This window comes from Onychomys torridus, chromosome 7, assembly GCF_903995425.1.
Source record: "Onychomys torridus chromosome 7, mOncTor1.1, whole genome shotgun sequence".
Lineage (NCBI taxonomy): Eukaryota > Metazoa > Chordata > Mammalia > Rodentia > Cricetidae > Onychomys > Onychomys torridus.
Genome location: NC_050449.1, coordinates 56,191,761 through 56,218,937, shown reverse-complemented (window position 1 = coordinate 56,218,937; position 27,177 = coordinate 56,191,761). Strand labels below are relative to the sequence as shown.

Sequence of the window (27,177 nt, the reverse complement as noted above, 5' to 3'; positions counted from 1 at the left end):
GGGAAGCTGTGTTGCTTCCCAGGACCATGGCTTTCTTGGCTGCTGCAGTGGTTCATTTTGTTCTACCACCAGTGCTCACTCACCAGAGCCTTCTAATTGGTATCAGAACCATCTGACAGCCTGCCACACAGTCTGGTTGTCAGCCACCTCCCAAGTGGGACAGTGGCATTAGCAGTGAGCTTTACTTCCAGGAAAAAGGAAGAAGTCAGTGTCCCCGTGGGTCTTGCTGTGGAGGGATGACACAAGGCAGCTCAAGGAGGGTGACTGTCCTTTCAGGATACCCCAGGGCCAGGAGAAGCCCCGGCCAGGGCGTTCTACATGATGCTGCCTGGAGCCGCTATTCCTGAGCACACAAAGCAGGGACTGACCCAGCAGGCTAGCAGCAGAGCTCACCCAGCACTCTAGAGACAAGAGGTCCACAAGATGGAGGGAAGTTGCCACAGGCTCCCCTCAGGAGCTGGCCTGATGTTGAGGGGAGGGGACAGTGCAGGTTCTATGGCTGTTTAGGGTGGTAACTGTTTTTGCAGGCACCTTCAATCATAGAGAGAATTGGACCTGTGCCCTCTACAGAGCGGGTGTGGGAACTTGTTGTGAGGGAAAAGTCCCTTTACCCACTCCGCCTAGGTCAGACCCTAGCCCTTGCCCAGAGCCCACCCCCTGCAGCCGGCCCTCCATTACCTGCTCGCCCCGAAGAGCCTGGTGGATGGTGAGGCTGCGGTTATTGTGCATGGTGAATAGAATGACTTTGCCCGTATGGTTGAACCTGGGGGCTCCAGCCACATACACCCGCCCCTGCTTGGAGGACACGACCGATGTCACTGTGTACCCTGACGAAGGAAGGAACAGACTGTAGTGGGTAGCCATTCCAGCTTTGATCTGGAAGTTCCAACCCCCATTGAGGCTTCGGTAACTGCCACACCTACAAGATGGGGCCAAGAGAGGACCCTGAAGACCCAAGATCAGGATGGGCCGGCTCTCTTGGTTCCTGGACCCTGGATGCTGGAGGTAGACCAAGCAGAGTTCTCCAGAGAACACCACTAGACTGCGCTACACCTTTCCCAGACCCTGTTATCTATCCCTTCACTTGTAAGTTACCCCACAAAATAAACCTCCCTTTTAACTACGTGGAGTGGCCTTAATAATTTCAACAGTATTCTGTGGCTAGGTGCTCAGTACACCTTGCCATGTTTTGTCATGGGGCACAACCAGGCCCGAGGAGAAATAGTGAGTTCTGTTTCCTTTGAGCATGTGGATTGATAAAAAGGACCTGGAGATGTAGCTCAGTGGAGAGCATAGGATTGGCCTATGCAAGGCCCAGTGCTTGATCCCCAGCCCACAAACCAAACAGAATTATTGAATAAAAGTTGACAAGACTTGTACTTTGTCCTAGGGGAGGCAGGCCTGGTGGGATGCAGCTGCAGTCTGGACCCTGACAACTGACAGAGAGTCTAGAAGCTTCCACTGAAGCCTGCTTATGTTATGGGGGACTTCCCATCATTTATTCTGTGTGTTCAGAAGCTGGCGTGGAGTGTGTGATGCAGCTAGGGAGAAGCTGGCCTTGTGGCTAGGCCTGGAATCACCTACAGGCACAGATGGGCCCCTCAATCTGGGGCTCTCCTCACCCTCTGTCACCAGCCACCCTCCCACGGGCCTCACCCAGGTATGCGCCATGGTTCTTCAGCTCCTCCGGGAACTCCTTAAGGTAGGACTCTCGGTGAGGAATCACCTTGCCTGAACTCGTCTCCTTCAGTACCGCCCCGTTCCAGTCGTAGGCTCCCACGGCTCCCAGGAGGATCCCATCCTGGCACCAGGGAAGAACATGGCATCAGACCCTGTGTCTAGGGATCTCTTGCTGAAAGCATCCAGGTCTTGCAAACTCTGAGGCACCACTAGTCACCCGGGGTACCTTTGCCAAGGTGACATAGAAACCCAGCTTCCATCTGGGGCTCCTGACTTATAGACGAGCTCCAGAGACCATTGTGTTCTGTCTCATCCTTAGCGAAATGGGTCAAGCTGATCTCAAGGGTGTGAATTTAAAAACAGATAAAGGAACATTCTAGAAATAAACTCCAAACCCAGGACAAACCTTCCACATTTCCTTGGGCTTTTACCCACTCTGACCTCTTGTTACCTACCCACCCCAACACTCCTTCAAGCCTTGCTGTCCACAGGTGACTGTGGAGGCCCATAAAGGTTCCTAGTGAGATCTAAGCTTGCTTTTTCCAGCAGAGCTGCTTTAGAGGATGACTTGACCACGTGTGTGGTTACTGGGTGATTGGGAGGATTTGCACTTGGCTGTGCTCGGGGGAGGTCTTGGCTCCACCCCTTGGCATTCCTATAAAAAGCCCTTTAGAAGAGACAGAAGGGGCTGATGGATAATGACTCAGGCCCTCCTGAGGCTGTCCTGTGTTTCTATCTGTTTCTCTCTCCTCTGTCCTTCTACCTAAATCTCCTATCCCTCTCTCAAGAGCATCCTGGGGGAAAAAGTGGGAGCCGGTCTCCCACAGGTGACTGGAGTCACAGGGAAGGCAGAGTTCCGCTTTCTAGCAACTGAGAACTATGGAGCGGAGGCAGAGTGGACTGAGACAGGTTGGACAGATAAGCCAGGGCCATGGAGTTTGTTTCTTCACTGATTTGGAAGGTGTCTCTTGACCTGCCCATTAGCTGCAGGACAAGCGCATGCTGCCGTGCCTAGGTATGAGGGCAGCAAGTGTCTATATTTCTGACTACCTGGTCATTTGTTGAGAACTGGGTCCCTGTACCCTCCCCACTCCTAGTGTGAGCAACCCACATGACTAGTAGGCACAGGAAGGCAAATAGCAAGCTCTGAAGGTGGGGGATAGTACCTGGACAGCAGTACAGGAAGAGGGAAGTGAGAATAGTACTCCCCCCACCCCCACCCGTCCTGGAGATTCAGGGGAGGGGCGGCTACCCTGTATCTTAGCTTTGGGCTTTCATTTTCTTTTATGAAAAGGGTTTCTCTTTGTTTAAGGGGTTGGGAAGTCGGCTCAGTCAGTGAAGTGCTTGCTTTGAAAGCACAAGGACCTACATTCTGTCCTTAGGACTCATGTGACAAACGGCTGAGCATGGCGGCGTGTGCCGCAGGCTTGGTGCTGGGGAGGCAGGAGCAGGTGGTCCCGGCTTGTTGGTCAACCAGTCTAGCCTACTTGGTGAGCTTAAGGCTAGTGGCAGACTCCTCCTCCACACAAACAACAACAACAACAACAACAACAACAACAACAACAACAACAAAAATGTGGAAACCTGGGGTTGTTCCCTGGCTTCAATGTTCCTGGAATGTGGCTCAGTGGTAGAGTGGTTGCCTGGCATGGACAAAGCCCTGGGTTCCATTCTCCACACCACATAAACTGGGCATGATGGTGTATACCTGTAATCCCAGCACTTGGGTGGTGGAAGCAGAGGGATCTAAAATCAAGGTTATCCTTGGCTACATAGTGACTTTGAGGCTAGCCTAGGCTCTATGAGATCCTTATGTGTGTGTGTGTGTGTGTGTGTGTGTGTGTGTGTGTGTGTGTGTGTGTGTTAGGGATAGAACCCAGGGCCTGATCTGTGCTTTGGGCTTTTGCAGTACTGGCAGGTTAAGGTCACCTCCCGCCCCCCCCCTCCCCAGCCCTCCATGAGCCCAGCTTGGCTGGCTGAGTTCAAAGATCCCTTGCCATTTTAAAGAGGCAAGTTGATCTTATCCAACAGTCGAAAAGGCCAGTTCTCCAGAGGGAGAAGTTCTCCTGTGGAATGCCTTTGCAACTATAAATAAGCTGTCCCGGGGAGTGCCTGGTGCTCTGTCACACTCAAAGTCTACTGCTCTCATTAACTCCTGCTCCACTCAGCTGGGAAGCACTGACAGTGGGCTGCGCCAAGACTGAGGTCCGGACCTCAAATTCCTGTTGTCCACCAACATCACTGCCAACATTCCTTGCTGTTGGAGTATGCTGCTCCTTGGTGGAGTACTTTCTCATCTAGTCCCAAACTCCCTCTCCCATGGGAGCCCATAGGGACCCCAGGAGGGGCGGACTGCACTTGAGGTTCACAGAGAGGGAGAAGCTTTCCTAAAGCCACACAGCAAGTCAGAGGCAGGGCTGGGTCTTTGGCCAGGGTGAGTGGGGCAGAAAGCAAAGCCCCCACTGACTCTCCAAAGCCCCCCCGTGGCCCCTGATTCTGCTTTGCCACCTGAGCCGCTCTGGGAGGAGGGCCATCCCTCCTGTCTGCTTGCTGAGTCCAAGTTTGTGGCGGTATGCTAGACTTGTTGGCTTCTGGAGAGGGTTTTGAAGAGGTGTTGTGTCTTTGCTGACAGCAGGGACCTCTGGTGTGCTGAGAGGGCCCTTTCCACCCTCCCCGTGTAGAGTTTGAGAACTTCCCTGGACTTCAGGAGTGAGAAGCAAGGCCAGCTCCTGTCTCACCTATGCCATTGGACCTTGGGTCCATCTGTGAGAGACCTTTTCCCAAAATGGCTTTGTTGGGGACAGGTGTACTATGAAGTGTGTACATGAAGGCCATCCAAATAAACCTCCTCAGGTCACAGTCTTTTCCCAGCTGAGGGGCCCCCAGGCATCCAGAGTCTGGAGGGAAAAATCTAGAACATCCATGGGAAAAAGGCCAGTACTTTGGTGGGGGAAGCCAGACGTGTGGCCCAGCTGGGAAATGACAGTGACTCATCTGGGGGAAGATGGCATCTGGCATCCCATGTTTCTTCATGGGTCTGTTTGGATTCTCTGACTTATGGCCTCCAGGCCACCCTAGATTTATAGGGCCACTAGGCTTCTATGACACAGCCTCAGGGTGTCTCTACCTGGGTGGCCTTAACTGCAGGGACAGTTCCAGAGAGTATTTAGGGCTCTGGCTTTTGACTGGGGTAGTTCTGTCCCCCAGGTGACACCTGGCAATATCTGGAGACATTTGGGCTGAGGTAGGGTGTTACTGCAGAGGGTCAAAGTGGTTTTCTTCCCATGGCACCTTGTGTAGGTAGAGCACCCCAGGACCTCCCACAAGTGGGCATCCACTGTTTAAAATTTCCTCCAAGGCTTTGGAGACTTAGATTTGAGTCTGTTCTCCATTTGGAGGTGGGGATCCCTTCTAGAAGTTTTCTTATGCAATCATGCAGTTTGCGACCCTGGTTGTCAGGGAGTTCACCACTAGAGCTACTCCAGCTCCTGATGGGTGACCTCTGCATTCATTCCCAAACGTCAGTGAAACCATCAGCTTTAAACTCTGGTCTAACATTTGATCATGAATCCATAGCTACCCTTCCTGATAGTCGTTTTTGGAATGTTCTGTCTACTTTCTGCAAACTAGAGTTTTTGGCTATGTGGGGTTTTTCCTGTGGTCTTAATCTTCTGTCCTTTACCTGGGACTGTGGGACTCTATGAATGTCCAGTGATGTCTTGGGGGCTTGTCTGTGCAATGGGCTTAGATCCTGTTTTCTAATTTTTTTTTTCTTTTCACAGCTCAAACTCTGGTTCCAAAGTGAAGTAGGAGATGAGGAGTGGGCCTTTTCTTCTGCTATCAGAACACTCCACAGGACTAGGAACCTTTCTCACAGAACTGAACAGGCCCAGGGAACTTGGGGCTCTGTTAGCATATATTCAGATGGTAGCTTTCGCAGTTCATTTGTGCCCACTTTGGGAGGAGAAGTCTGGGTGTGACATGATGGCTGATATTGATCAACAACTGGACAGATCTAGAATTACCTAGAAGATAAATCTCTGGGTGAAGGTGTTTATAGCTGAACTGAGCTGAGAAGGCATGCCCTAAATCTTTCCATGGGCTGGGGTCCTGGGCTGAACAAAAAGAAGGAAGCAAGCTGAGCACCAGTGTGCATCTTCTGCTTCCTGACCGTGGATGCAGTGTGAGCAGCGGCCTTGAGCTCCAGCCACTGTGTCTTCCCTGCCACGATGGGCTGTAGTTCTGAAGTGTGAGCAAAGTCCTTTCTTTCTTCTTTCCTCCCTCCCTCCCTCCCTCGCTCAGTAGTTGTTTTTGTCAGGTATTATGTTTTTAGCATAAGGAAAGTAACAACTACACCGTAACAGCTTTCCCAGAAACAGACTCACTGTGGTTCAGGACTTAGACTCAAGCAGAAAGGCTGAGCCCACTGCCTCGATGTCCAGAGCAGCCTGGCTGACCCTGAGGACCTGGTGACCCAGTCCCTGTAGCAAACTGGCTGACTGAGAGCAGAGGCACTGGGTTCCTGGGACAGGATGGCTGTTGTCAGTCATGATGTCAGCAGCCTGGCTCTGGAATACGCTGTGTTCTAAAATAGTAACCCAGTGTCTGGGCCAGGGTCTTGCAGCCTACCACTATGCCATCTTTTTATATTTGGAAGTTTATTTTTTAATTTTTATTTTTTTTAATTTGAGAGTCTCAGATTCATATGTAATGATCTTCTCTTTAAATATCTGATGGGTGATTGACATGTAAGAATAAGACCAGGTAGTCAGAGGTGATCAAAGACATGGGGTTCCCTCTGAATGGAGCGACAAAAACTTGGGGAGCATATGTAGATGCTCCACAGAGCAGTCTCGACTTTGACTCACTAAAGAACAAGCTGGGGGTCTAGGTTCCTGGCTTTCCCTGCCCACCTCCTCCCCTCCATTAGCTGGGGCACAGACTGGTCCTGCAAATACTGACCGTGCAGCTGGGCCTTTGCTAGGGCTCATTCCAAGCTCCCTGAGTCTTCAAGACACATCTCGGCCTCCCCTCCTCTTTGGGGCCCCTGGTTCTCGGACATATATTATAGACACAGGACTAGAGAGAGGGGTATGAATTACTGGTTCAGAGGCTTTCTCCCCAATTAGGGATAACTGCTATCATCTGAAATGGTACCTTAACTTTTTTTTTTTAAATCTCTTTCTTTTGTCTTTTATTTATGTGTGTGTGTGTGTGTGTGTGTGTGTGTGTGTGTGTGTGTGTGTGTGGTGTGTAAGTCAGAGGATAAATTGTGAGAGTTGATTTTCTCCTCCACCGTATGGGCTCCAGGAGTTGAACTCATGTCCTCAGCTTTAGCAGCAAGTGCCTTTTCCTGCTGAGCCATCTCCCTGGCTCGGTACCTTTACTTTTACCCACAGTGCCTGACAACACAGGATGATGCGTTGAGGTTTGGGCACTGGATGTACGTGCCTGGCATATACACCTAGTCTTAATAGGGCTCCTGGCATGGTCCCCGGGGCTGCACATGGTTTCCTGGGAGACAGCTATAACCTTCTTCATCCTGCTTTCAAAGCCGAGCACTGCTGTTTTGATGGTTTGTAGGTTGATTTTGGGTGGCAAGAGTCATTTCTGATTCCCTTTGGTACTTCGGCTGCATTTTAATCAATGCTCCCTGCATTGCATGAAGTTGTGTCTTCTTGCTGTGTTCAGTTTCCCCCACTGCCCTTTCTGTGTGGTGGGTGCATGCGTGTGAGTATGCAGGAGTGCATGCCCATGCAAATGCCTGTGCATGTGCATTTGGAGGTCAGAGCAGAATATCAGATATTTTCCTCTGTCACTGTTGACTTTACTGCCTTGAGACAGTGGTCTCTCACTGAACTGGAAGCCTATCACTTTGGCTAGGCACGCTAGCCAGTGAGCTCTCATGATCCACCCATCTCTCTCTCCCAATGCTGGAGTTATGGGCATATGCAGCTGTGCCTGACTTTTTAAATGGTGCTGGGTATTTAAAATCAGATCCTCATTCTTGCCCTGTCCCCAGAGGCAGTACAGCAGGGGCAGTACTGAGCAAGGACTGGCTGCCTGATCTCACGCAAATGTAAGCTTCTGCCTCCTGGCGGCCCATCTCCACCTCTGCTCCTCCGGCATCTCAGCAATAAGAAGACACTAAAAAGACCAGAGGACCCAGCCCCCTAAATCAGGATCACTGTCACCACTTGCAGACCTCATAGGTCTCTTTTGAGCATGAAAAGAGGTGCAGGGACCCCTGGGGAAAGTTTACAGTGCTGTGCACCTGGCCAGCAGCTGCTGGGATGATGGGACAACCGTAGTCACATCTTGCTGTATTCAGCACAGTGGACTTGATACTGTACAGATGCAACCTGGAAAAATCTAAGCATGAGCCACATTTCCAAACATCTGCCTGCTGCTTGGCGTGCATGAGCCCCTCTCTTCAATCTGGGATCTCTGACTCAGAGCTCTGGGGAGCCCCTCTTGGAGCAGCTGCTGGCTGCAGAGGAAATTGCTCACACAGTCCTTGTTCACATCACTTTAGCCCCCGCTCACCTAACCTTGTAGTGAATCCTTTCTTTACCTGCAGCATGGGAACCAGGAGTCCTGCCCTGCCCACCTCACAGAAGGGTTCAGAGGATGTGGTGGGGTGACAGAGAGATGTGTAATCATTGTGAGTCTGCGGACCTTCTCTGGAAAATCATATAGTGCTAGCCTGGACAGTGTATACACACACATACACACATACCAACACACACACACACACACACACACACACACATACCAACATACCAACACACACTAACACACATCAATACACACACACCAACACACACACACACACACACACACACACACACACACACACACACACACACACTGCTTCTTGCCTGTGGGCTGGTGGGTATGTGTTTAACATGTGTAGTGAGCTGGCTTTGAAGCAGGCAGAAAACAATAGAATAAGTTGAAGACAATTTCCCCATTCCAGTCCTCAGAAGAGTCTAGGGGGCAAAGAGACATGGAGAAAGGCACGAGAGAACCATAAAAGGTACAAATGACCGACAGACCTGGATGGGTGAGAAAAAAGGGAGTGGGGAGGGAGGAGGAGACGGTCCCATACCTCTACCACATGTGAGGAAAAGCCCGTCTGTGACATCTCCAGCCCAAAAGAGGTTTCGTTCTTGTTGGTGCCTAAAACAGGAAAGAGAAGATCTTAGCTCTAGGCATCACTGGTTAGTTCACCGGTCCTGGTTCCTGAGGCATCTTGGGAACTGGGGTTCTTTTCTGAGGGGGCCCTGAGGTGAGGCCTGTGCTGCCTCATTGTAACCCTGTTATTGGATATTAACAATGACTATCAGAGGGCATGTGTGCATGCATGTGTGTGCGTGCGTGCGTGCGTGCGTGCGTGCGTGTGTGTGTGTGTGTGTGTGTACATATGCCTGTGTGCACCTGCAGAGTTACTCAGTTCTGCAGAGAGCCTGGGGTAAGACACACTGCAGAACATGTACACTACAAATGACTGTTAAAGTGTACATGCAGTCGGGGGTGGGCATCAAACAAATACGTGTGCAATTCATGTATGTTTTGAGAAAGAAGTGTTATTCCCTCTGCTCCTTCCCTTTGGTCACAGGATTTGGTTGCTGGCTCCTAAACATTAACGGGAGGCTTGTCACCACTGTGGAGTCACACCAGAAAGGCCATGTGTGCTGAAAGCCCACTCCACAGAGGGGCCCTTGAACAAGCCATCAAAACTACATTCTCGTCCCTGAAGGTGGCCATTCCCAGGGGAGACCCCTGGTTTGACTCTGGGAGTTCCAGGGCTATGTCAAAGCCCAAGCTTGGGAGAGCCATCACGGTTGTGTCATTTCAACACATTGCCGACTTCCCAAGCTCTGGGACACTCACTACCTCTTATTTCTTTCCACAACCCCCCATCCCAGATGCCGAGAGCCCCATGTGACAATGGTGCACCCCAGAAATACATGGCAAGCATGAGATCTCTGCAAACTTTGCAGGGCTCTCCCACATGTTGCTCTCCTGGGGAATTAAATCGTCTTCCTGTTTTTTGAAACAGGGTTTGTTCTAGCTGAGGGTGACCTGATTCTGCACCCCCTGCCACCACCTCCTGAGTACTGGGGTCACAGGCAAGCACTCCATGCCTGGTTTTATGTATTACTGGAGGTCGAAGGCAGGGCTTCATGCATGCTAGGTAAATGCTCTCCCAACTGAGCTACATTCCCAGCCTCAAACTATGGATTTGACTTTCACAAAAGTGGTAGAGTGTAGAACATGTAGGACCTGTCTCAGGAAGTGGAGTCAGACCTGCTGGGTTCAAACTGGAGTTACCAGATAAAATATAGAGTAGCCAGTGAAATCTGAACTTAGGGAAGCAATGCATAATTTTTCAGTGTATGTCTGTCATAAGCTCTTCTATTATATGTTTGCTAAGTCTGGCAACCCTAGTTCAAATGTACCCTCCCTCCCAAATGTCCTCAGTAGTCAAACAACAGAGTCTCACAAAATACTCAGCCCAGTTAGATTCTACACAGAGTGGTGTCCAGCAGTGGACAGTTTCGGTCAGACAATGGTTTTTGCTAAGCCACTGTGCTCTGTGAAATTAGAGTCCTTGGATGGAGGTGTAAGCCCATGAGCCGGTCACCTTCCAAGCTGAAGATCCTGTCCCCGAGGGCATCGACAATGTCCTTCAGGGCCGCCTCATCGGTGACGTTGAAGAAGTGCTTGTCATCTGGGTCACTGGCGATGTATTTGATTTCATTTAGAAAAGTTTCCGGGTTGATCCCCCTGCGGTTGTAGTAACCCAAGACCTGCCAGGGAACAGGGGCAGGGACGACAAACCAGGACATAGTACTGACTTCTGCACACACCCACAACCCCGAACTCCAAGGACCCAGAGGTGGGCACAGCCACGAGCCTTTCTCAAGGAGCCACTGGCATTTTGAAAGAGATATTCTTTGGGGCTCCCAGGTAAGATCCTTAAGATTATCTGGGGTTCTGGAATCTGGGAGGATTGGGGGTCCTTTCTATTTTTTGAAACTCCCTGGAAAAAGAAGGAAAATGCAATCCCACACATTTCTGTGTACACGTATACAACTTAAAAACAAAAGTAGTCCCGGCTGGCTCAGAACTTGCCATGCAGCCAAGGGTGACCTTGAATTTCTGCTCCTCCTGCCTCCACTTCCCAAGTGCTGGGATTGCAAGTGTGAACCACCGTGTCTGATTTTATACATTGCTGGTGATGGAACCTAGGACCTCCTGCACACTCAACTTGCTCTTCAGAGGAGCATGCAGCTTGTTGTGCCTTTGCTAGGGAGGCAGCTCCTGGGAATCCCTGGGGGTTTGAGGGTAGAGCTCTGAGCAGGGGCAGGACTTACGGCCACAGCATATCTGGTCACATTGTCCTTCTCGCTTTGCCGAATCACTTTCTCGAGGTCTGGGCTGTCATGGGATTCCCCATCCGTGATGACAATCATCACTTTCTTGGCCCCTTTCCTTCCACCCTTCTGGAAAGCCTCTGAGCTGGAACCAGATGTGGGGAGGAGGAGTTGTGGGGAGAAGGGGTAGCTGAGTCTCTGTGGGGCATCCATTTGACCTGGCCATTCCTCCATCAAGAGGCAGAATCACACCTTTGGTTAGGGCCTGGCCTTTGGTAACTTGCTTGTGTAATGGAATGTATTAGAAGTCACATTCTGGGACCCATTGGCTAGGTCCTAGTCAGTCTCCCAGTTCCTCCTGGGTCTCTTGTGAACTCCCCAATGCCATAATATTAGGACCAAGTAGGCAAAGTAGTTAGCTTTGAAGTAACTGAGGAAGACTGCAGCTGGATTCAGCCAGCTGTGCCTACTGATGGTCAGAATACCCCTTTGTGGGAAAACATCCTTGAAGCTGCAGTTAGGTTGTTACCAATATTTCAGAAACTAAGGTTCAGGTCATCGATCCACACATGTGCACCACTGAAGGGTCCCCATTATAATGTCACTTGCATGGTGGTTTTGACACCTATCTGCCTTCTGTGAGGCTCATGGGAAGAAATACCCTAAAAGGGAGATCTGATCTGAGGTGGTTTGAATAAGAATGGCCCCCATGGGTCCACATATTTGAGTGTTTAGAGAATGGCACTATTTGAAAGGATTAGGAGGTGTGTCCTTGTTAGAGAAAGTGTGTCACTCGGTGTGGGCTTTGAGGTTTCAAAAGCCCAAGCCAATGGCTCTCTCTTCCTGCTGCCTGTGGATCCAGATGTAGAACTCTCAACTACTTCTCAAGCACCATGTCTGCTTGCCTGCCACCATGCTCCCCTGCCATGGTGATAATGTACTAAACTTCTGAAACTGTAAGACAGCCTCAATTAAATGTTTTCTTTAATAAGAGTTGCTGTGCTCCCAGTGTCTCTTCACAGCCCTAGAACACTGATTAAGACGTGATCCACCCCAAATATAAACACTTAAAAATACCCACAAAGCAGAACCCACAGGGCTGCTCCCAGTGTTGCAGCCCGCTTTGGCGTCTCTTTGGGGTGCTCGCTTTGCTAAGTAAACCTCTGTTTAAACTGTGCATGTCTCTTGATCAAATTCTCTCCTTCAAGAAAACAAGAGCCAAGAGACCACTGTAAGAATATTGGAACACCAAGCCAGATGGCCATGGTTGGGTACTTAGATCACCAGTCTGTGCCCTTGTGGATGGCAGCATGAATGTGCTGTCTTACATTTCTAGCCTCGGTGAACTTTCAGGTGACAACCATCCTAGCTGACACCAGATCATAACCAGGCAAGAGGACCCAAGAGAGGACTAAGCAGCTAAGCCCAGACCACCGTCAGAACTTTGAGGAATTGACAAGTCACTGTTTGAAAGCACCCAAATGGTGGGGGCACAACGGAGTAGCCAAAACAGTGTCTGAGATTTATGTATGTATAAATACACACACACACACACACACACACACACACACACACACACACACACACACTTTTTTTTTTTTTTTTACCGTGCAAATTCAATGCCAAATGCGGTGCGGGTCTCTGTCCCTCCTCTCTGCTCAATGTGGCTGGCGGCTTCCACCACGTCTTTTACAGATCTGTAGTCATTGAGGTGGAACTCATGGACTGCATCTTCTCCATACTGAACTATTCCGACCTGCAAACCAAAGCAGAGGGGGGCAGAACACTGAAGCTCAGACCTCCATTTGTGAGGGTCCCCTCTCCAAGGAGTTTTTTCCAGAGGAAGCCACGGGCCAAGGGAGACGGGCTGTTCTGGGAATGAACAGATGGCTTGATGGGACAAATCAGGGACACAGAGAGGGAAGCCCATCAAGTTGAATATCTTCCTTAAGAAGGAGAATGAACACAGACTAGAAGTCTAAACCATCAGGAGCCGGGGCTGGGGAGAGCTCCAGCTGGTAAAGTGCTCGCTGTGTGAGGAGAGTTCGGATCCTCAGCACCCGTTTACAAGCTGTGTGGGGTGGTATCTGCAGGGCAGAAACTGGTGGATCCTTAGAGCTCTCTGGCCAGTCAGCCCAGCCAAACCAGCAAGCTTCAGATTCAGTGAGACACCCAGCTGGGCGGTGGTGGCGCACACCTTTAATCCCAGCACTCAGGAGGCAGAGGCAGGTGGATCTTTTTGAGTTCGAGGCCAGCCTGGTCTACAGATAGAGATCCAGGAAAGGCGTAAAGGCTACACAGAGAAATCCTGTCTCAAAAAACAAAAACAAAACAAAACAAACAAACAATAAAAGACACCCAGCCTCAAAAGATGCATAGAACAATTGAGGAAGACATCCAGCATCGGCCTCCAGTTTCTGCATACACATGTAGACATATTTGCGTGCATATATGTACATATGCACATGAACACATGCACCTATACCCCTACACCCCAGGCTACACTTCCAATCCCAACTCAAATCCCCACTCCCCAGAATTTATCAGGAGCAGTATATGGGTTTATCAGAATTTATTAGAACCATAGGCTTGTTGACCAAACTGTGTAACAAAGAATCCCTGAAACCTGGATAAGAAGGGCTCTGACATTTTCAAGGTGGATAATGCTTCCACACAATTAATAGCTTCAAAATAAACACCAAGCCATAGAGACTGGTTTCAGGGACTTAGTGATAATGCTGCTGTCGGATGGGCTCACCAAGTTTACTGGGTCCAAGAACCCTTTGAATGCTAGGTACTTACCCCAGTGCACCAAAGACTGTCTTTGGGTCAAGGGGAGGGGGAGGCTTGTCACTGCAGGACTTGGCTCCCTTTTAACAACCCTACTAGTTAGAAGGTTTCTTTAAAACAAAACAAAACAAAACAAAACAAAAAACAAAAAACAGAAAAACCTTTGTGTGGGGTTGGGGATTTAGCTCAGTGGTAGAGCACTTGGCCTAGCAAGCACAAGGCCCTGGGTTTGATCCTCAGCTCTGGAAAAAAGAACAAAACAAACAAACCTGTGTGTGTGTGTGTGTGTGTGTGTGTGTGTGTGTGTGTGTGTTGTATATAGTGTGTGTGTGTATGGGTATGTGGTATATGTGTGTGGGGTATGTGCATGTTTATGTGTGTTTGTGTTTGTGTTTGGTATTGGGGAGACTGGAGGAAACTCTCAGGTATCATCATCATGAATGCCACCCACCTCCTTTGACACAGGGTATTTCACTGACTTGGAGCTCACCAATTAGACAGGACTGACTGGCCTCTACCCTCCCACACACCACCATGCCTGGCATTTTGGCATGGATTCTTTCTGGATGCCGAGTCACTTCTCTGGCACAGAAAGAATTTCTTAGAGTTGGCACCTGCTACTTTGTCCTTTCTGTCTCCTGGTCCTCACCCAGCCAGCATACTAGGAAATAACTGTAGCCCTTATCCCCAGTGTCTCACAGGTGCGCTGGCAGCGAGGGTCTACTCCAAGTCATTTCTTCCAGGGTTCATGTGCCTGACTCTTCCCAGCCTCCACATGCCTGCTGTCCCCCAGCCTTTCTGCCCACCCTTTCTATGCCTTCCCAACTTCTCTGACTTCTGACTCTCTAGCTGGTTATCTTCATAGGTGAAGTCAACCCCTGGAGGCATCCTTGGTGTGCTCACCAGAAATGGGCACCTGGGGCAGCAGATCCCAGGGCTGACTGGCCCTACCCATTCCTATCCTTCCATGGGAAGATGCTGCCCCATGCTGTAGCCCCTCAGGCCGTGGCTTCTTGGGGATCTTGCTCAGCAGAGGCAAGCCCTAGAGTCACTCACCTGGATCTGGCCAGGGCCAATGTAGAACTTTTTCAGGATATTGATGAGGAAGTGTTGGACCTCCACCCAGGGGTAGATGCTGTTGGAGCCATCCAGGACAATGACGATGTCCATGTAGGTCTGGCACCCTGGAAGCAGGGATACAATCAGGGCCATCAAGGAGCTAGTGTCCACAAATCTCCAACATTGCTGCTCAAAGAAACCTTTCTTTTGTGTGTATGTGTTGATGTGTGTGTGTGTGTGTCTACAGAAGTCAGAGGTCAGTCTCGAGTATCTTTCTCAGGAGCCATCTACCTTATTTCTTTCTTACAGGGTCTCGTCTGCAGAATACCTTTCTTATTTTTATTATTGTAAGCTAGGTGGGCTGGCAGTAAGCCCCAGGCATCTGTCCTGTCCTGTCCAGTGCTGGGATTATGAGTCTACATCACCAAGTCTGGCTTTCTGCATGGGTGCTGGAGATCAAGACCTCATGCTCGCATGGTAAGCACTTCTCCAGCTGAGCTACGACCCACTCCCAAGTCTCTCATGTTCTGAATGATCTTTTAGAGACCAGTGGAAGAATGATTGCTGTCATCTGTCATCCCCTGCATGGAGAGCTGTCCTCAGGCGAGGCATTCATTTGAGCCACATAAGCAAGGCAGCTAGAAGGTCCTGGTTCCAAAGCACTGGTTCCAGTGGGCTGTTTGGACAGAGCTGCAATCGAACCTGATCCCTGTGCTCCCCATCAGAGACTGATGGCTGTCCGCTGATCAGTGCTTCCCTGTCCACTGCCCGAAGCAGGACCTTAGTGTCTTCCACTAACAACCTGGGTGAACAAGTTTCATGTTTTACGAAGAAGTCATCAAGGATGGGCTGGGAATGTGCACTCTGGCATCAGCCTGTAGCTCTTGGCCTTGCTACTCACTGGCTGTGTGGCCTGAGGGTAGTTACTCTCAGTTTTCTGTGCTGAAAGAACAGCCTAAGAACTAAGAGCTGCCGTTAAGGTTAATGGGAAGACACGTCTAAAGGCAAGAGCTCAGTAAGTCTTAGCTGATCCTATTTTTACTCCCCTCCCCCCCTTTTTTAAAAGACAAGACATGTACTGCAGGCTGGCCTGGGACTAGCTCTTTAGCTGAGGATGACCCTGAACTCCTGATCCTTTTGCCCCTACTTTCCCAGTGCTGGGATTACAGATTGTGACACTGTGCTCAGTCTTGCCTCTTCTCTCTCCTCCCCCCTCCCCTCCCCTCCTCTCCTCTCCCCCTTCTCTCGGGAGATGTCAACCTGAGGTGTCCTTCCTTCTCAGCAGCCATCCACTTGGTGTTTTGAAATAGTCTGTCACCGAGACAGGAGATTTATTATTTTGATTTTCCTTTAATTTCATTGTTTTTAAAAAGACACTGTGTGCAGAGGAGGCTGGAGAGATGCTCAGTGCTTAAAAGCACTTTTCGCTGTTTGCAGAGGATTCAGGTTCAGTTCTAAGTATCCATATACTGTAACTTCAATTCTAGGGGATTCAATGCCATCTTCTGGCCTCTGTGGGTACCAGGCATGCACGTGGTACACATACCTGCATGCAGGCCAAAGATTCATACATATAGAATAAAAACAAGTAAATCTTGCTGGGTGTGGTGGTACAAGCCTTTAATCCCAGCACTTGGGAAGCAGAGGCAGGTGGATCTCTATGGGTTCAAGACCAGCCTGGTCTACAGAGTGAGTTCTAGGACAGCCAGGGGTATGTAGAGAAAGCATGTCTCAAAAACCAAAAAAAACCTAAAACCAACCAACCAAACTTAAACAAACAAGCAAAATCACTTGATCAAGTAATTGATTAAAAATTGATTAATAATAATAATATATTTATTTAATTAATTAAATTAAATTAAATTAATAAATAAATTAAACAAATAGAGCTTGGGAAGAACCTGTTTATGAATCTGTGGGCTTTTGGTGTGTGCATATGTGTTTGTGTGTGTGTGTGTGTGTGTGTGTGTGTGTGTATGCACATGTATGGGTGTGTGTTGACATCAGGAGTCTTTCTTAGTCTCTCCCCACCATATCTTTTGAGGCGGGTCTCTCACTGAACTGGAAGTTCTCTGATTTTGCTAGACTGACTTGGCCAGTCGGCCCCAGGGAGCATCCTGTCTCTGCCTCCTCAGTGCTGGGTTGACAGGCACATGCCACCAAGTTCAGCTTTTGATGTGGATGCTGGGGATGGACCTCAGGTCTTCATGGTACCACAGCAAACACTCTGCTGCCTGAGCCATCTCCCCAGCTTTAAACATGTTCTTAAACATGGCAGAACCCTCCTCAGCCTACCCCAACCCCCCCTCAGTTAGAAACTACATAAAGGGTACCTTGGCATCTGCATTTGCCAAGTCCTAGGGGACTGATGCACTGGGCCAGGGCAGGAGGGCTCCACCACAGCCAGCAGCATGCAGCAATGTCAGGGCTGTGATGCCCCACCCCCTGAGGAAATCCTTGGTGCCCTGACCTTCCTCTGTGCCCTGGAGCTGTCTGGGACACTGTGTGAATGGACCCCATGCTTCCCCACCCCACAGCTGACAGCTGACTAGACAATGTTTCCCCTTTACCCTCCTCCAGCAGCGGGTGTTGAGGGGAGGCTGCCTGAGCCAGAGGTGCTAATCCCCTCACCCTCCATAAACAGGCAACAGCTGCTTGTTGAGGGTGTATAGCCCAGAGGAAATGGTGAGGCTCAGAGCCAAGAAGTCTAGGCTTCTAGCTCCCCAAGTTTTCTTGGGAGGGAGGGGGAGATTTCGTGTCCATGAGGCTCTGGGCAAGCTGCCCAGGAGCACTGACTTGGTGTAACCATCACCCAGGTTATTTCTGTTCTCCTTGGCTTTCCGCTGCAAGATGTCAAGGAACATCATTCACACTCTAGTCTAAATGAGTGACGCCCCAGCCTGGGCTGTTATACATGGCGGCCTGGCAACCTCCTCCGTGCTCAAGATTCTACAGGAAGCTTCCTTGGATGCCAAGATGGTTTTCATAAATTTAGCTGATTTGTTACCAACTGTCACACTGTGGCGGCTGGAGGGCGGAGGCAGTGGGGAAGCCTGAGATGAGGACCATACAGGGGCCCAGCTAGAAGACCCCTCTGCCCAGCCAGGAGAGGTGACTCCTCTCAGATCATGCAGCGGTCTGAAGCAGTCACAGAGCCCACCTGCTGCTCTGTAGGTACAAGGTAGCCGTAGCAGAGCCCATGCCTCCTCCCTGGACTGCCCCGGTGCATCGGGAGCCTTCCGGTTTGAAGGTACTCACTCTGTAGTGCTGGAGCCACTGTCTTGGAGAACCGGAAGTTGGAGTTGACTCGGGAGCACATGCCGGTGGTGTAGTAGGAGCTTCCACACTCATGAGACCAGAGAGGGCTGCAGGCCTGTGGAGGAGCACAGCACAGAGCCCCGTCATGGGGCTTCCGCCAGGGCCCAGCTCAACCTCCAGAACCCACGACAAATGTCTTCCTGAGTACTGACTTCCTAGTGTCAGAGGTCTCCGAGTCTCACTGACATCTCTCTTGCTGCAGCGCCCTTAACTTCAGGTGTAATGGGGGACATGGGAACCTGGATCCCTGTCCCATTCTCCATCCTGTAAGGTGGGGTGGTGGCCCTTCCTCCTTTTACTTGTCCATATACTGAGGAAGTCTTTCATCTGCAGGAGTGGACCTTCCAAGAGTCGCTAGGCTGGCTCTTGTCTGCAAAGGCCCTCACTGTGCAAATTCCAGGGCTGGGCCCAGTGACACTTTACCAGAAGAAGAAATTTGGAATTTGGAATTTGCTGCCAAAACCACTGTGTCAGGCTCTTGGCTAAGGAAGGGCCAAAGATGAGTTTCTTGTGGAGGGGAGGAGACAAGGCCCCATTCTCCAGGTATGGGCACAAAAAGGCTCAATCCTTTTACATTCTTGGACTGTCCACCGGAACGAAGGGCCCCGTCACCCATGCAGGATCTGCCCCTGTAGGTCTGTAGGGATGGGTGGAAGGGACATGCATGCAAGGGTGTGCAGAAGCATGGGTGAGGGTATGCTTGGCTGGGCCTCTCCACACCTGTGCAGTGGGTCTGTGCAGAGGGGGAATGCTGGCAACAGCAGTGGGGCTGACGATCTTACCAGGAAGCTGTTGTCCTTGGGGTTGGTGGCAAGGCTCAGGCCGAGGCGCATGTTGTCCTTCCGCTCAGACACATTGGACAAAGTGACCCTGCCTGGAGCAGGGGAGAGATGCTTAGCCTACACCCACTGCTGCGGGTCCTCTGCCCAGAGCCTGCTGCAGTGGGTCACTTGGGGTGAGCCCTCGGTCCTCACTCGCCTGGAGGGCAGGGCAGATCTTCCCTAGTTGTATCCTTATTCTTTCCTCACTTTCTGGGAGATGAGCACACTAAAGCTCATAGAGACTATACAAGGCCACACAGGAAGCCCAAGCACAGCCTTCACCTCCTTGTCCAGATCTCTGCCTTCTCTAACCAGCTAACTGCACCCCGGACTTTCTTTGTACAGGGATCCACCCAGCAACACTTAACCATTGGAGGTTCAGTTATCCAACACCCCTCTTACACCCACCTGCCCACCTGCCATGTGCTGAGGGTCCCTCACAGGAAGCAGCCCCCCTACAGCTGGTGACCTCAGCCAGCTGTGGTGGGGATAGGTGGTTCTGTGACAGTACAGAAACCACAGGACAAGGACACAATGAAAGTTCTCTAGATCATCCTTTCAGGATGCTGAAGAGATAGAAGAGCTTGGAATCCCCAGAAGCAAAGCGTGTGTGCACATGTATACATGTGCATGTGTGCTTGTGCATGCGTGTGTGGGTGTGTGCACACATTCTTAGGAGATCAGGAATGGGAGAGGCTGGAGCATGTCAGTCCTAAGCTGCTGTAAGGAGACCCGTGTCCCCTGCTGGGGGCTTTGAGAGTCTGCACTGCGCTATGTTAGAGACTGCTGTGTGACGAGTGGCCTGCCTTCCAGAGGACAGGTCAGCAGGGCTGGGGACAGGCCAGGGCCAGAACAACAGAGGTACCGGGACAGCTGTACCGCGGCACAGACTGCCCTGGGGTGAAGGTGGAGCAGCTGCCCGGTCTTTTGTTCCCTCCTGCTTCTCCCAGGTGTTTGTGTTTTTTTGGATAGGGTCTTATATAGCCCAGGTTGTCCTAGAAATCACTGTGTAGCCAAGGATGGCCCTGCACCTCTGGTCCTTCTGTCTGTCTCACAAAGACTAGGATTACAAATGCACCACCAGCTGTTAGATGCTGGGGATGGAAGGGCTTTGTGCACACTCTGTGAGCACGCTGCAGACGGAGCCATGTTCTCAGAGCAGATCTATAAGGGGCCATCAAGTCTACCTCTCTCCACCTGAACAAACTGAGGCACAGAGTCAGATGGAAGCTTCCCAAGGACACACATTGCAACTGACAGCCGGGAGGCGAAGGCCCCTGCGGCCTGCTTTGGTAGCCTGTGCCTCAAGAAGGGGATGATGGGAGCACTTAAGCCACCAACCAGACTCCCTTCTGCTGTGTTTTCACTGAAGCTCAGGCCCCAGAAGTGCTCGGGTTTGAATTCTTCACCCAGGTGGTTCCTCCAGCATCATGTGACAGACAACTGGTGACCCCGGGAATCTAACACTTTCGGGATTTCTCTTGGACGATGGCCTTTCCCTCCATCTGTTTATCTCTAGAACTACAGCCATCTCCTCTTGTGGGCTGACTGCCCTGCTGGGTCCCTCCTCCTTGGATCCTCATGTGAGTTTCTAGGGCAGGGGCACCCTGTTGGAGAAGGAGAAAAAGGCCCGGGAAGGCCAATCTTGTAGGAAAAGCCCTAGAATTATGGCTTTGTGGCCCATGTAAGAGTTTTGAGCAGAACAAGGTCAACCACTATCTGTCTGCCCTTTGGGACAAGATGGAAGTGTTTAGTGGAGTGGTGTGTGTGTGTGTGTGTGTGTGTGTGTGTGTGTGTGTGTGTGTGTAGGTCAGAGCACAGCCTTGGGTGTCTTCTCTCCAGCACTATCTTTTTGTTTGAGACATGTCTTTTACTGGCTTGGAACTCGCCAAATATGCTAGGCTGGGCAGCCAGAGAGCTCCAAGAATATGCCTATCCCAGTGCCCCCATCACTGGGACTACAAATGGTACTACCATGCTTGGCCTTTTTTTTTTTTTTTTTTTTTAAAACATGTAGGTTTTGAACTCAGATCATCATGCATGCCGGGCAGATGCTTTACTGACCGAGCTGTCTCCTCAGCCTAGCTTCCTCATTTGCAGTGTGAGCAGAGTGATGCACCTCACAGGACAGCTCGAGACAGGTGGCTGTAAATGTAGACATTTGTCAGAGTCTGCTCTGTATGTAACATAGGCTGAGAGGAACCCTGTGACTACAAACACGGGTGGGTGCCAGACCCTGCCTGCTCTGTACCCAACTGGCAGTTAAGAAGAGGCCAGTGGCTACTTACCCAGGTTGAGCTTGGTGCAGTTGCCCTGGGTTACTGGACACTTGTAGACATCTCCTGTCTTCTGATGGCCATTGGTTTCCAGTGGGGCACCCACAACCAACCTGTGAAGGCAAAGAAGAGGGACCAAATGGTTGAGGGAGGCACCCCTTCCCTCAGAGGCTGGCCTTGGTGGAGGTAGGGAGGTGGATAGTGTGGAGGACTTCCCTCATGAGGGAAGCTGGGCTTTCAGTACTAAGTTGGGGGACTGGGGATACAGAGGTAAAGACCTGCAGCTTCCGTAGGAGGGCGGTGCATGAGAGAAGCCGAGGGATGGTCGTTGCAGCATGGAGGAGCTGCAAGAGCCTCATTCCATCTCATGAGGAAATCCTTTGGCTTGCTCAGTGTGGGTGAGGGGTGTTGCTCAGGGGTCTGCTTTAGGTGGTCAAGGCAGCCAGAGGAAGAGGGGACAAGGGAAGCCACCCGCCTATGCCTGTGCCTGTGCAGATGGAAATAAGGCAAAGCTCCAGCTTGAGATAATCTTGAATGATCCTTGTGGGCTATGGCCAATGGAGGTGCTTTATGAGGGACACACAGAGAAGACACATAGGGTAGAAGAAGACGCTAGGCTTTCAAAGACGCTATTGCCACAAGCTGGGGGACACTAGGCGTCCCTGGCATCTAGAAGGATCACGGAAAAAGTCTGTCCCAGAGCCAGAAGAGAAGCAGACCTGTCTCATGTCTGTGGGAAAACCTGTTCCTGCTGTTTAAGCCACCTCATTTGTAAGTCTTGACAGCCTTCCACCCCACAGAAGGAGCACACAAACACACATTCCCAGGGATGTGAGCCACACACAATGCAGAGAGGGAAAATTTGTGACATTGGGGACACATGCAAACTGTTAGGATAGCATCCCCTGTGGTTGGTGAATTCCACCTGGACATGATGGCTCTGGAGAAGGACATCTACATGTGCCTTCTTGGCCTGTGTGTCTCACTGCCAACCTCCAGGGGGCAGTATTATCCCAGGAGGCCACAGGAACCTGTGACCTGAGGTAAAGCCTAGATGATCACCTGCCATCAGTGTGTGGTATTCTAGTACCTGGGGCCCTCTGGGCCTTGGGCATCTGTACAACTCTGTGCTCAAAGGTTTATGGCTAATTCTTAGTAAACTAAGAATGGTAACCTCTGAGCTGGGAAGACACCCTGGTCGGTAAAGCAATTACTGTGCAAGGATGAGGACCCAAGTTTGAGTCCCAGGACCTACATTTTAAAAGTCAGGCATGGCAGTGTATTCTTGTAACCCCAGCACTGGGGTGGGGTGGTAGAGATGGTGGATCTCAGGGGCTCAGTCAGTCTAGCCTAATTGGCAAGGCTAATGAGAGGCTGTCTCCAAAAAGCAATGTAGATGGTGCCTGGAACAGCACCAGGGTTGATCTCTGGCCTCTACACATATGCACAGTGCTTGAGTACCCATATATAGGCATGCACACGCGTGTACACACACACACACACACACACACACACACACACACACACACACACACACACACACCATCCCTTCCTGTGGAGAGTGTGTTGTCATGGGATGGGTACCCCAGCTCATCACAGTGATGCTGCCAGACCCCGAGAGTTGCAGGATAGAACTGGATGGAGGAGACAGGCAGAAGCTCTCCTGTCCCTGCTCCTCAGCAGCTGCCCGCCACACTGCCTCTGGGGCTCTGACTACACAGGGCAGCAGTGGCTCCTCGTGGCCAGATGGTCCACGTCCAGGAAGTCAGAAAAGGATGCCAGGCTGAAGGAGGATTGACAGAGCTTCGTTAGAAATGAAATGTCTGTGAAATAAGAGTCGAGGTTTATCCCCAGGGAGCCAGATAATGACAGCCTCTAAATATAGCCCCTTATTAGGTATGACTGAGTGTGACTGGCAGGGGTTAATTGGGCCTATAAAATCTTTGTCTAGACAACTTTTGGCTACTTAATTCTGGGACAGATTGCGTAGGCAATGCTGCTCTGCTCCTCAGAGGGAGGAGGGTGAGGGCTTTCAGCTGAGTGCTGAAACTTCAAGGAGAACTCGCTGTAGCACTTCTAGATGAGGATGGCCACCGCCCTCTGCTAGGACATCCCTCTCCACATAGCTTCTAGAACTCACTTCTGTTCTGCTCTGGGTGGGCTCCTCCCTGCACTTCCCACTTCCAAGTGGGACACTGAGGTCCTGGGCTACTTGGAGGGTCCTGGTAGTAGATGGAGATTTAGTTGAGAATCCCAGAGCTGAGTCTCCATCCTGTTACCAGCTTATTGCTTGGTCTAGAGAAATGTAACCAGTCAAACCTCGGTTTTCCTAGCTGTGAAAGGGGGCTAACCCTTGCCACACTGCCAACCTTTCACTGTCTCACCAATACTAAGGGACACTGAGATATGGAAGGGGGGCTGTGTCTGGGTAAGCCACGCATAAAGATTGGTGGCCACTAGCAGTTGGTCATGTGTCTTGGCAGTGGCGAAGATGGAACAAAATGTCAGTAAATTCTTAAGTCCTCGTGAACAAATCTGCAGCAAGACTGGCTTTGTGCTTCTCAAGGAACAAGAGTGACCCCTAGGTCCTATCTCCATTCTCCTTGAACTCATGTCTCTGGGGGTTCTTGGCACTTTCTGGGGAGCAGGGCAGGCTTTACTGTCCCCATAATACAGATGCAAACATGGAGGCCTTGAGAGGGAAGCTGACTGGGCACTCCATTTGTGGCAGGATTGGGACTAGAGGGCTCATGGCATAGCTACCTCTGTGGTGCTCCAAAGGTCTCTGCCAGAGAGGGAGACTGGCTACCTCCTCTCCTTCTGGAGTCTGGGCATGACGTGTGCCTGGTGGGGTTGAGGTTTGGAGGGAATGATTCAGGCTTGCTTTGAGGGGCTAACTGCTGAAGCTTTGGGGGAAAGGTCCACGTCATCGCCAAGAGCAGCCAAATCGCTCCTGGGGTCTGGCAGCCCCGCCACCCCCTGTGGCCTCAGCTTTATATGGCTATATGCAACCTCAGAGGCTGAGGGGCCCTGTGGACTGGATATTCAATATCTTCTGGTATGGGCATCAGACAGCACGGGAAACCAAAAGGTTGTGGCAAACATGGGCCTTCTGTGGCTGAGGGCTATGCGTCACCAGCTGCGGGTTCCCAGCATTCTTTCTAGGGAAGTGACGGCGGGAGTGTGCTGGCTGGAGGGGAGCTGGCAGCCAGCGGTGTAGCTGTAAGCCTGTAGAAGCCCCTTCCTCTGGTGGCTGCCTATAAGGAGGGGAGAAATCCACCTGTGGACAGCTTAGGCTCCTGGGCTCCCAGCAGGACGTGTGTGTGTGTGTCACCCTCCCTCCTGACATCCTACCTCAGAGCCTGTACTGCGAGACTCCACAGGATGCATGCTCACATCCATTTAGCTCAGGCTGTAGATGTAGCTAGCTTATTTGTCAGAGCGCTTGCCCTGTAAGCAGGAGACCGGATCGTGATCCCTAGAAACCCTCAAACACACCCCACCCTCACCCCGTCAGAAAGAAAGGTATGGTGGTGTGTGTTTGTTACCCCAGTACTTGGGAGGCAGACAGGAGGGCTTGGGGTTCCCTGATCAGCCCACCCTAGCCTGTTTGGCAAGCTCCAGGCCAGTGAGAGACCCCGCCTTAAAGAAAACAAGTTTGTTTTGGTAGCTGAGGAACCAAAGCTGAGGTTGTCCTCTGGCTTTCACATGCATGAGCACCTGCATGTATGCGTGTGTGCACACCCTCCACCGCATTACCATGCTATGAGAAACATGGCATTGAGGAGCAGATTCCTGTTCCCAGCTCAGGTGGCAGATAGATCGTTAACATCATATACATTATTTCTTTTTTTAAAAAAAAAAAAAAACCATCTGTGTGTGTGTGTGTGTGCATGTGCGTGCGTGTGTGTGTGTGTGTGTGTGTGTGTGTGTGTGTGTGTGTGTGTGCACGCACCACAGAGTGTGTGTGGAGCTCAGAGGACAGCTTGCAGACTTGGTTTTCTCCTTCTATTACTCTTACCTACTGAGCCATCTCATCTGCCCCCTTCTGTTGTTTGAACACCTGGAACCATTCCTCAGCTAGTCTCTGGAGAACAGAAATTCATTTGTTTTATGTATGTCCTACTTACAACAGGCCCCTGAGAGGGACCCTGCCCTCCAGGTGTTTCTGGGTACCTGGTAACGGGTGTTACCTGCAGTCTTGGAGGAGGCATCCAGAACCCAGAGCAAGGACAGACTGGATGCCAGGTACGAGGACAGGGGGCAGAGACAAAGCTACATTGGGATCCAGTGTCCTGCCTCTGGGCTCCCCTCAAGGCGAGGAGGGTAGCAAGCTGGCAGGAGGGCCAGGCTCTAAACGTAGCCAGGTCTTTTATTGCCTGTGTCTGCCAAGGCAGGTGTGAGCAGCTCAGCTCCCACACAGATGGTGGAAACCAGAGCCCGTGAGTACGGGCGGCTTTGGGGTGTCCAGGGAGTCAGAAGAGAAATTCCAATAGAGGGCTGGCCTCTGCAGGGGATCCCGAGCCCAGGGCTGTCAGGAGCTGCTCGAGAAGGGCCGACTGTAGGCTCGGTCCCCTCCCTGACCACGGTAGTACCTCTCAGCAATGCTTGAACCTCCTATCCCAGGAACCTCAAAGATGACCCAGTCTGCTGTAGTGAGTCATGTGTACGCAATGTACAGACACATGGTTTGGGTTATGAAGTCAGTTGTACGCATTGGAAGCCTATCTAGGGGGCAGATACAGATCCAGGACTCCAGGTTCGGTGTTCCATCCCCACTGTGGAAACTTTAAAACCTCAGAGCGGGGATGGGGCTGCCCTCTGTCAAGCCAATGGACCCCTTTCTCCAAGGGCCCTGGCTTCTCTCCTCTCTGGACCCTTCCCTTCAGCATTTGGTCCTTTCTGCACTACCTTGGGCCTCGGAACCACACCTGGCCATCTGCCCCTCCTTTCTTTCTTCCCCTGCTGACATCAGACCAAGGCACGGTGTGTGTGGGAGCTCCCCAATCTACAGAATGAAAGAGAGAGAGAGTCCTCCCTCAGTGAGGCGCTCCCTGCTCCGTCCCCTTCATGGAAAATGTAATCTCCTCCAGCCAGTGTGAGCCCGGTGGCTAATGTGTTCAAGATGGAGCTGGGGAAGTGCTGAGCACAGCAGGCAGAGTGCCTGTGGCATGGGGGCTCAGGGTTGCAGGGCTCTCGTGTGTGTGTGTGTGTGTGTGTGTGTGTGTGTGTGTGTGTAGGGCCCACCCTGGGCTGCCAGAGGAGCACAGTCAGCGCTGTGGTTCTCCTGGGGCCAGCAGTGGGGGGTTGTGCCCACCTTGGCCTGCACAGACACCTGGCAGAGCCTGGACTCCTAGCGGCTGGGAAAATGAATGAGTCTGTTCTTTGCTAGCATTTTCCTGACTCTCCTTGACTTCCAAAAACTCTCGTGAGAGATCAGAATCTGCAGTGCGTGTCTTAAACACGTCTACTGTGGGAGTTAATGTTACGTGTCAATGTGACTGGCACAGGGAGCCCATATATGTGGTCAAGCACTATCCAGGTGTTCCCGTGAAGGTGTTCTTGTACATGATAAACGATTAAATCTGTAGACCGAGTAGAGCGGACTGTCTTCTATGATGTGGGTGGGCTGTGTTCAATCTGGTGAAGGTCTCATAAGAGTGAAAAGGGCCCTGTCCTCAGCTATGAGCAGAAATACCAGCTTTCTTTGGCTCTCGAGTTTGCGAGCCTCTAGGTTGGAAGGCTGCCATCTGCTCTGCTGGTTTCTAGTTTTCCCATTCTCCTCCCTGGTCTTAGAAACAACTAGCCTCCATAACCACACAAGCCAATTCCTTGCTCTTAATACCCCCC

General features: G+C 51.1%; 1 protein-coding gene across 1 annotated transcript in view; it reads right to left on the bottom strand.

The window, feature by feature from the left end:
* The window catches only part of LOC118587597 (integrin alpha-11-like), a 53,051-nt gene that overhangs the window by 13,440 nt on the left and 12,434 nt on the right, over positions 1-27,177 (bottom strand). The window contains exons 3-14 of the mRNA XM_036193619.1: positions 21,340-21,440; positions 19,013-19,104; positions 18,073-18,285; positions 17,544-17,755; positions 15,615-15,714; positions 14,910-15,029; positions 12,671-12,819; positions 11,064-11,208; positions 10,331-10,496; positions 8,792-8,862; positions 1,657-1,801; positions 679-827 (exon numbers count right to left, since the gene is read on the bottom strand). Of these exons, the coding sequence (XP_036049512.1) occupies positions 679-827; positions 1,657-1,801; positions 8,792-8,862; positions 10,331-10,496; positions 11,064-11,208; positions 12,671-12,819; positions 14,910-15,029; positions 15,615-15,714; positions 17,544-17,755; positions 18,073-18,285; positions 19,013-19,104; positions 21,340-21,440 (1,663 nt within the window). The remainder of the gene's footprint in view (positions 1-678; positions 828-1,656; positions 1,802-8,791; positions 8,863-10,330; positions 10,497-11,063; positions 11,209-12,670; positions 12,820-14,909; positions 15,030-15,614; positions 15,715-17,543; positions 17,756-18,072; positions 18,286-19,012; positions 19,105-21,339; positions 21,441-27,177) is intronic.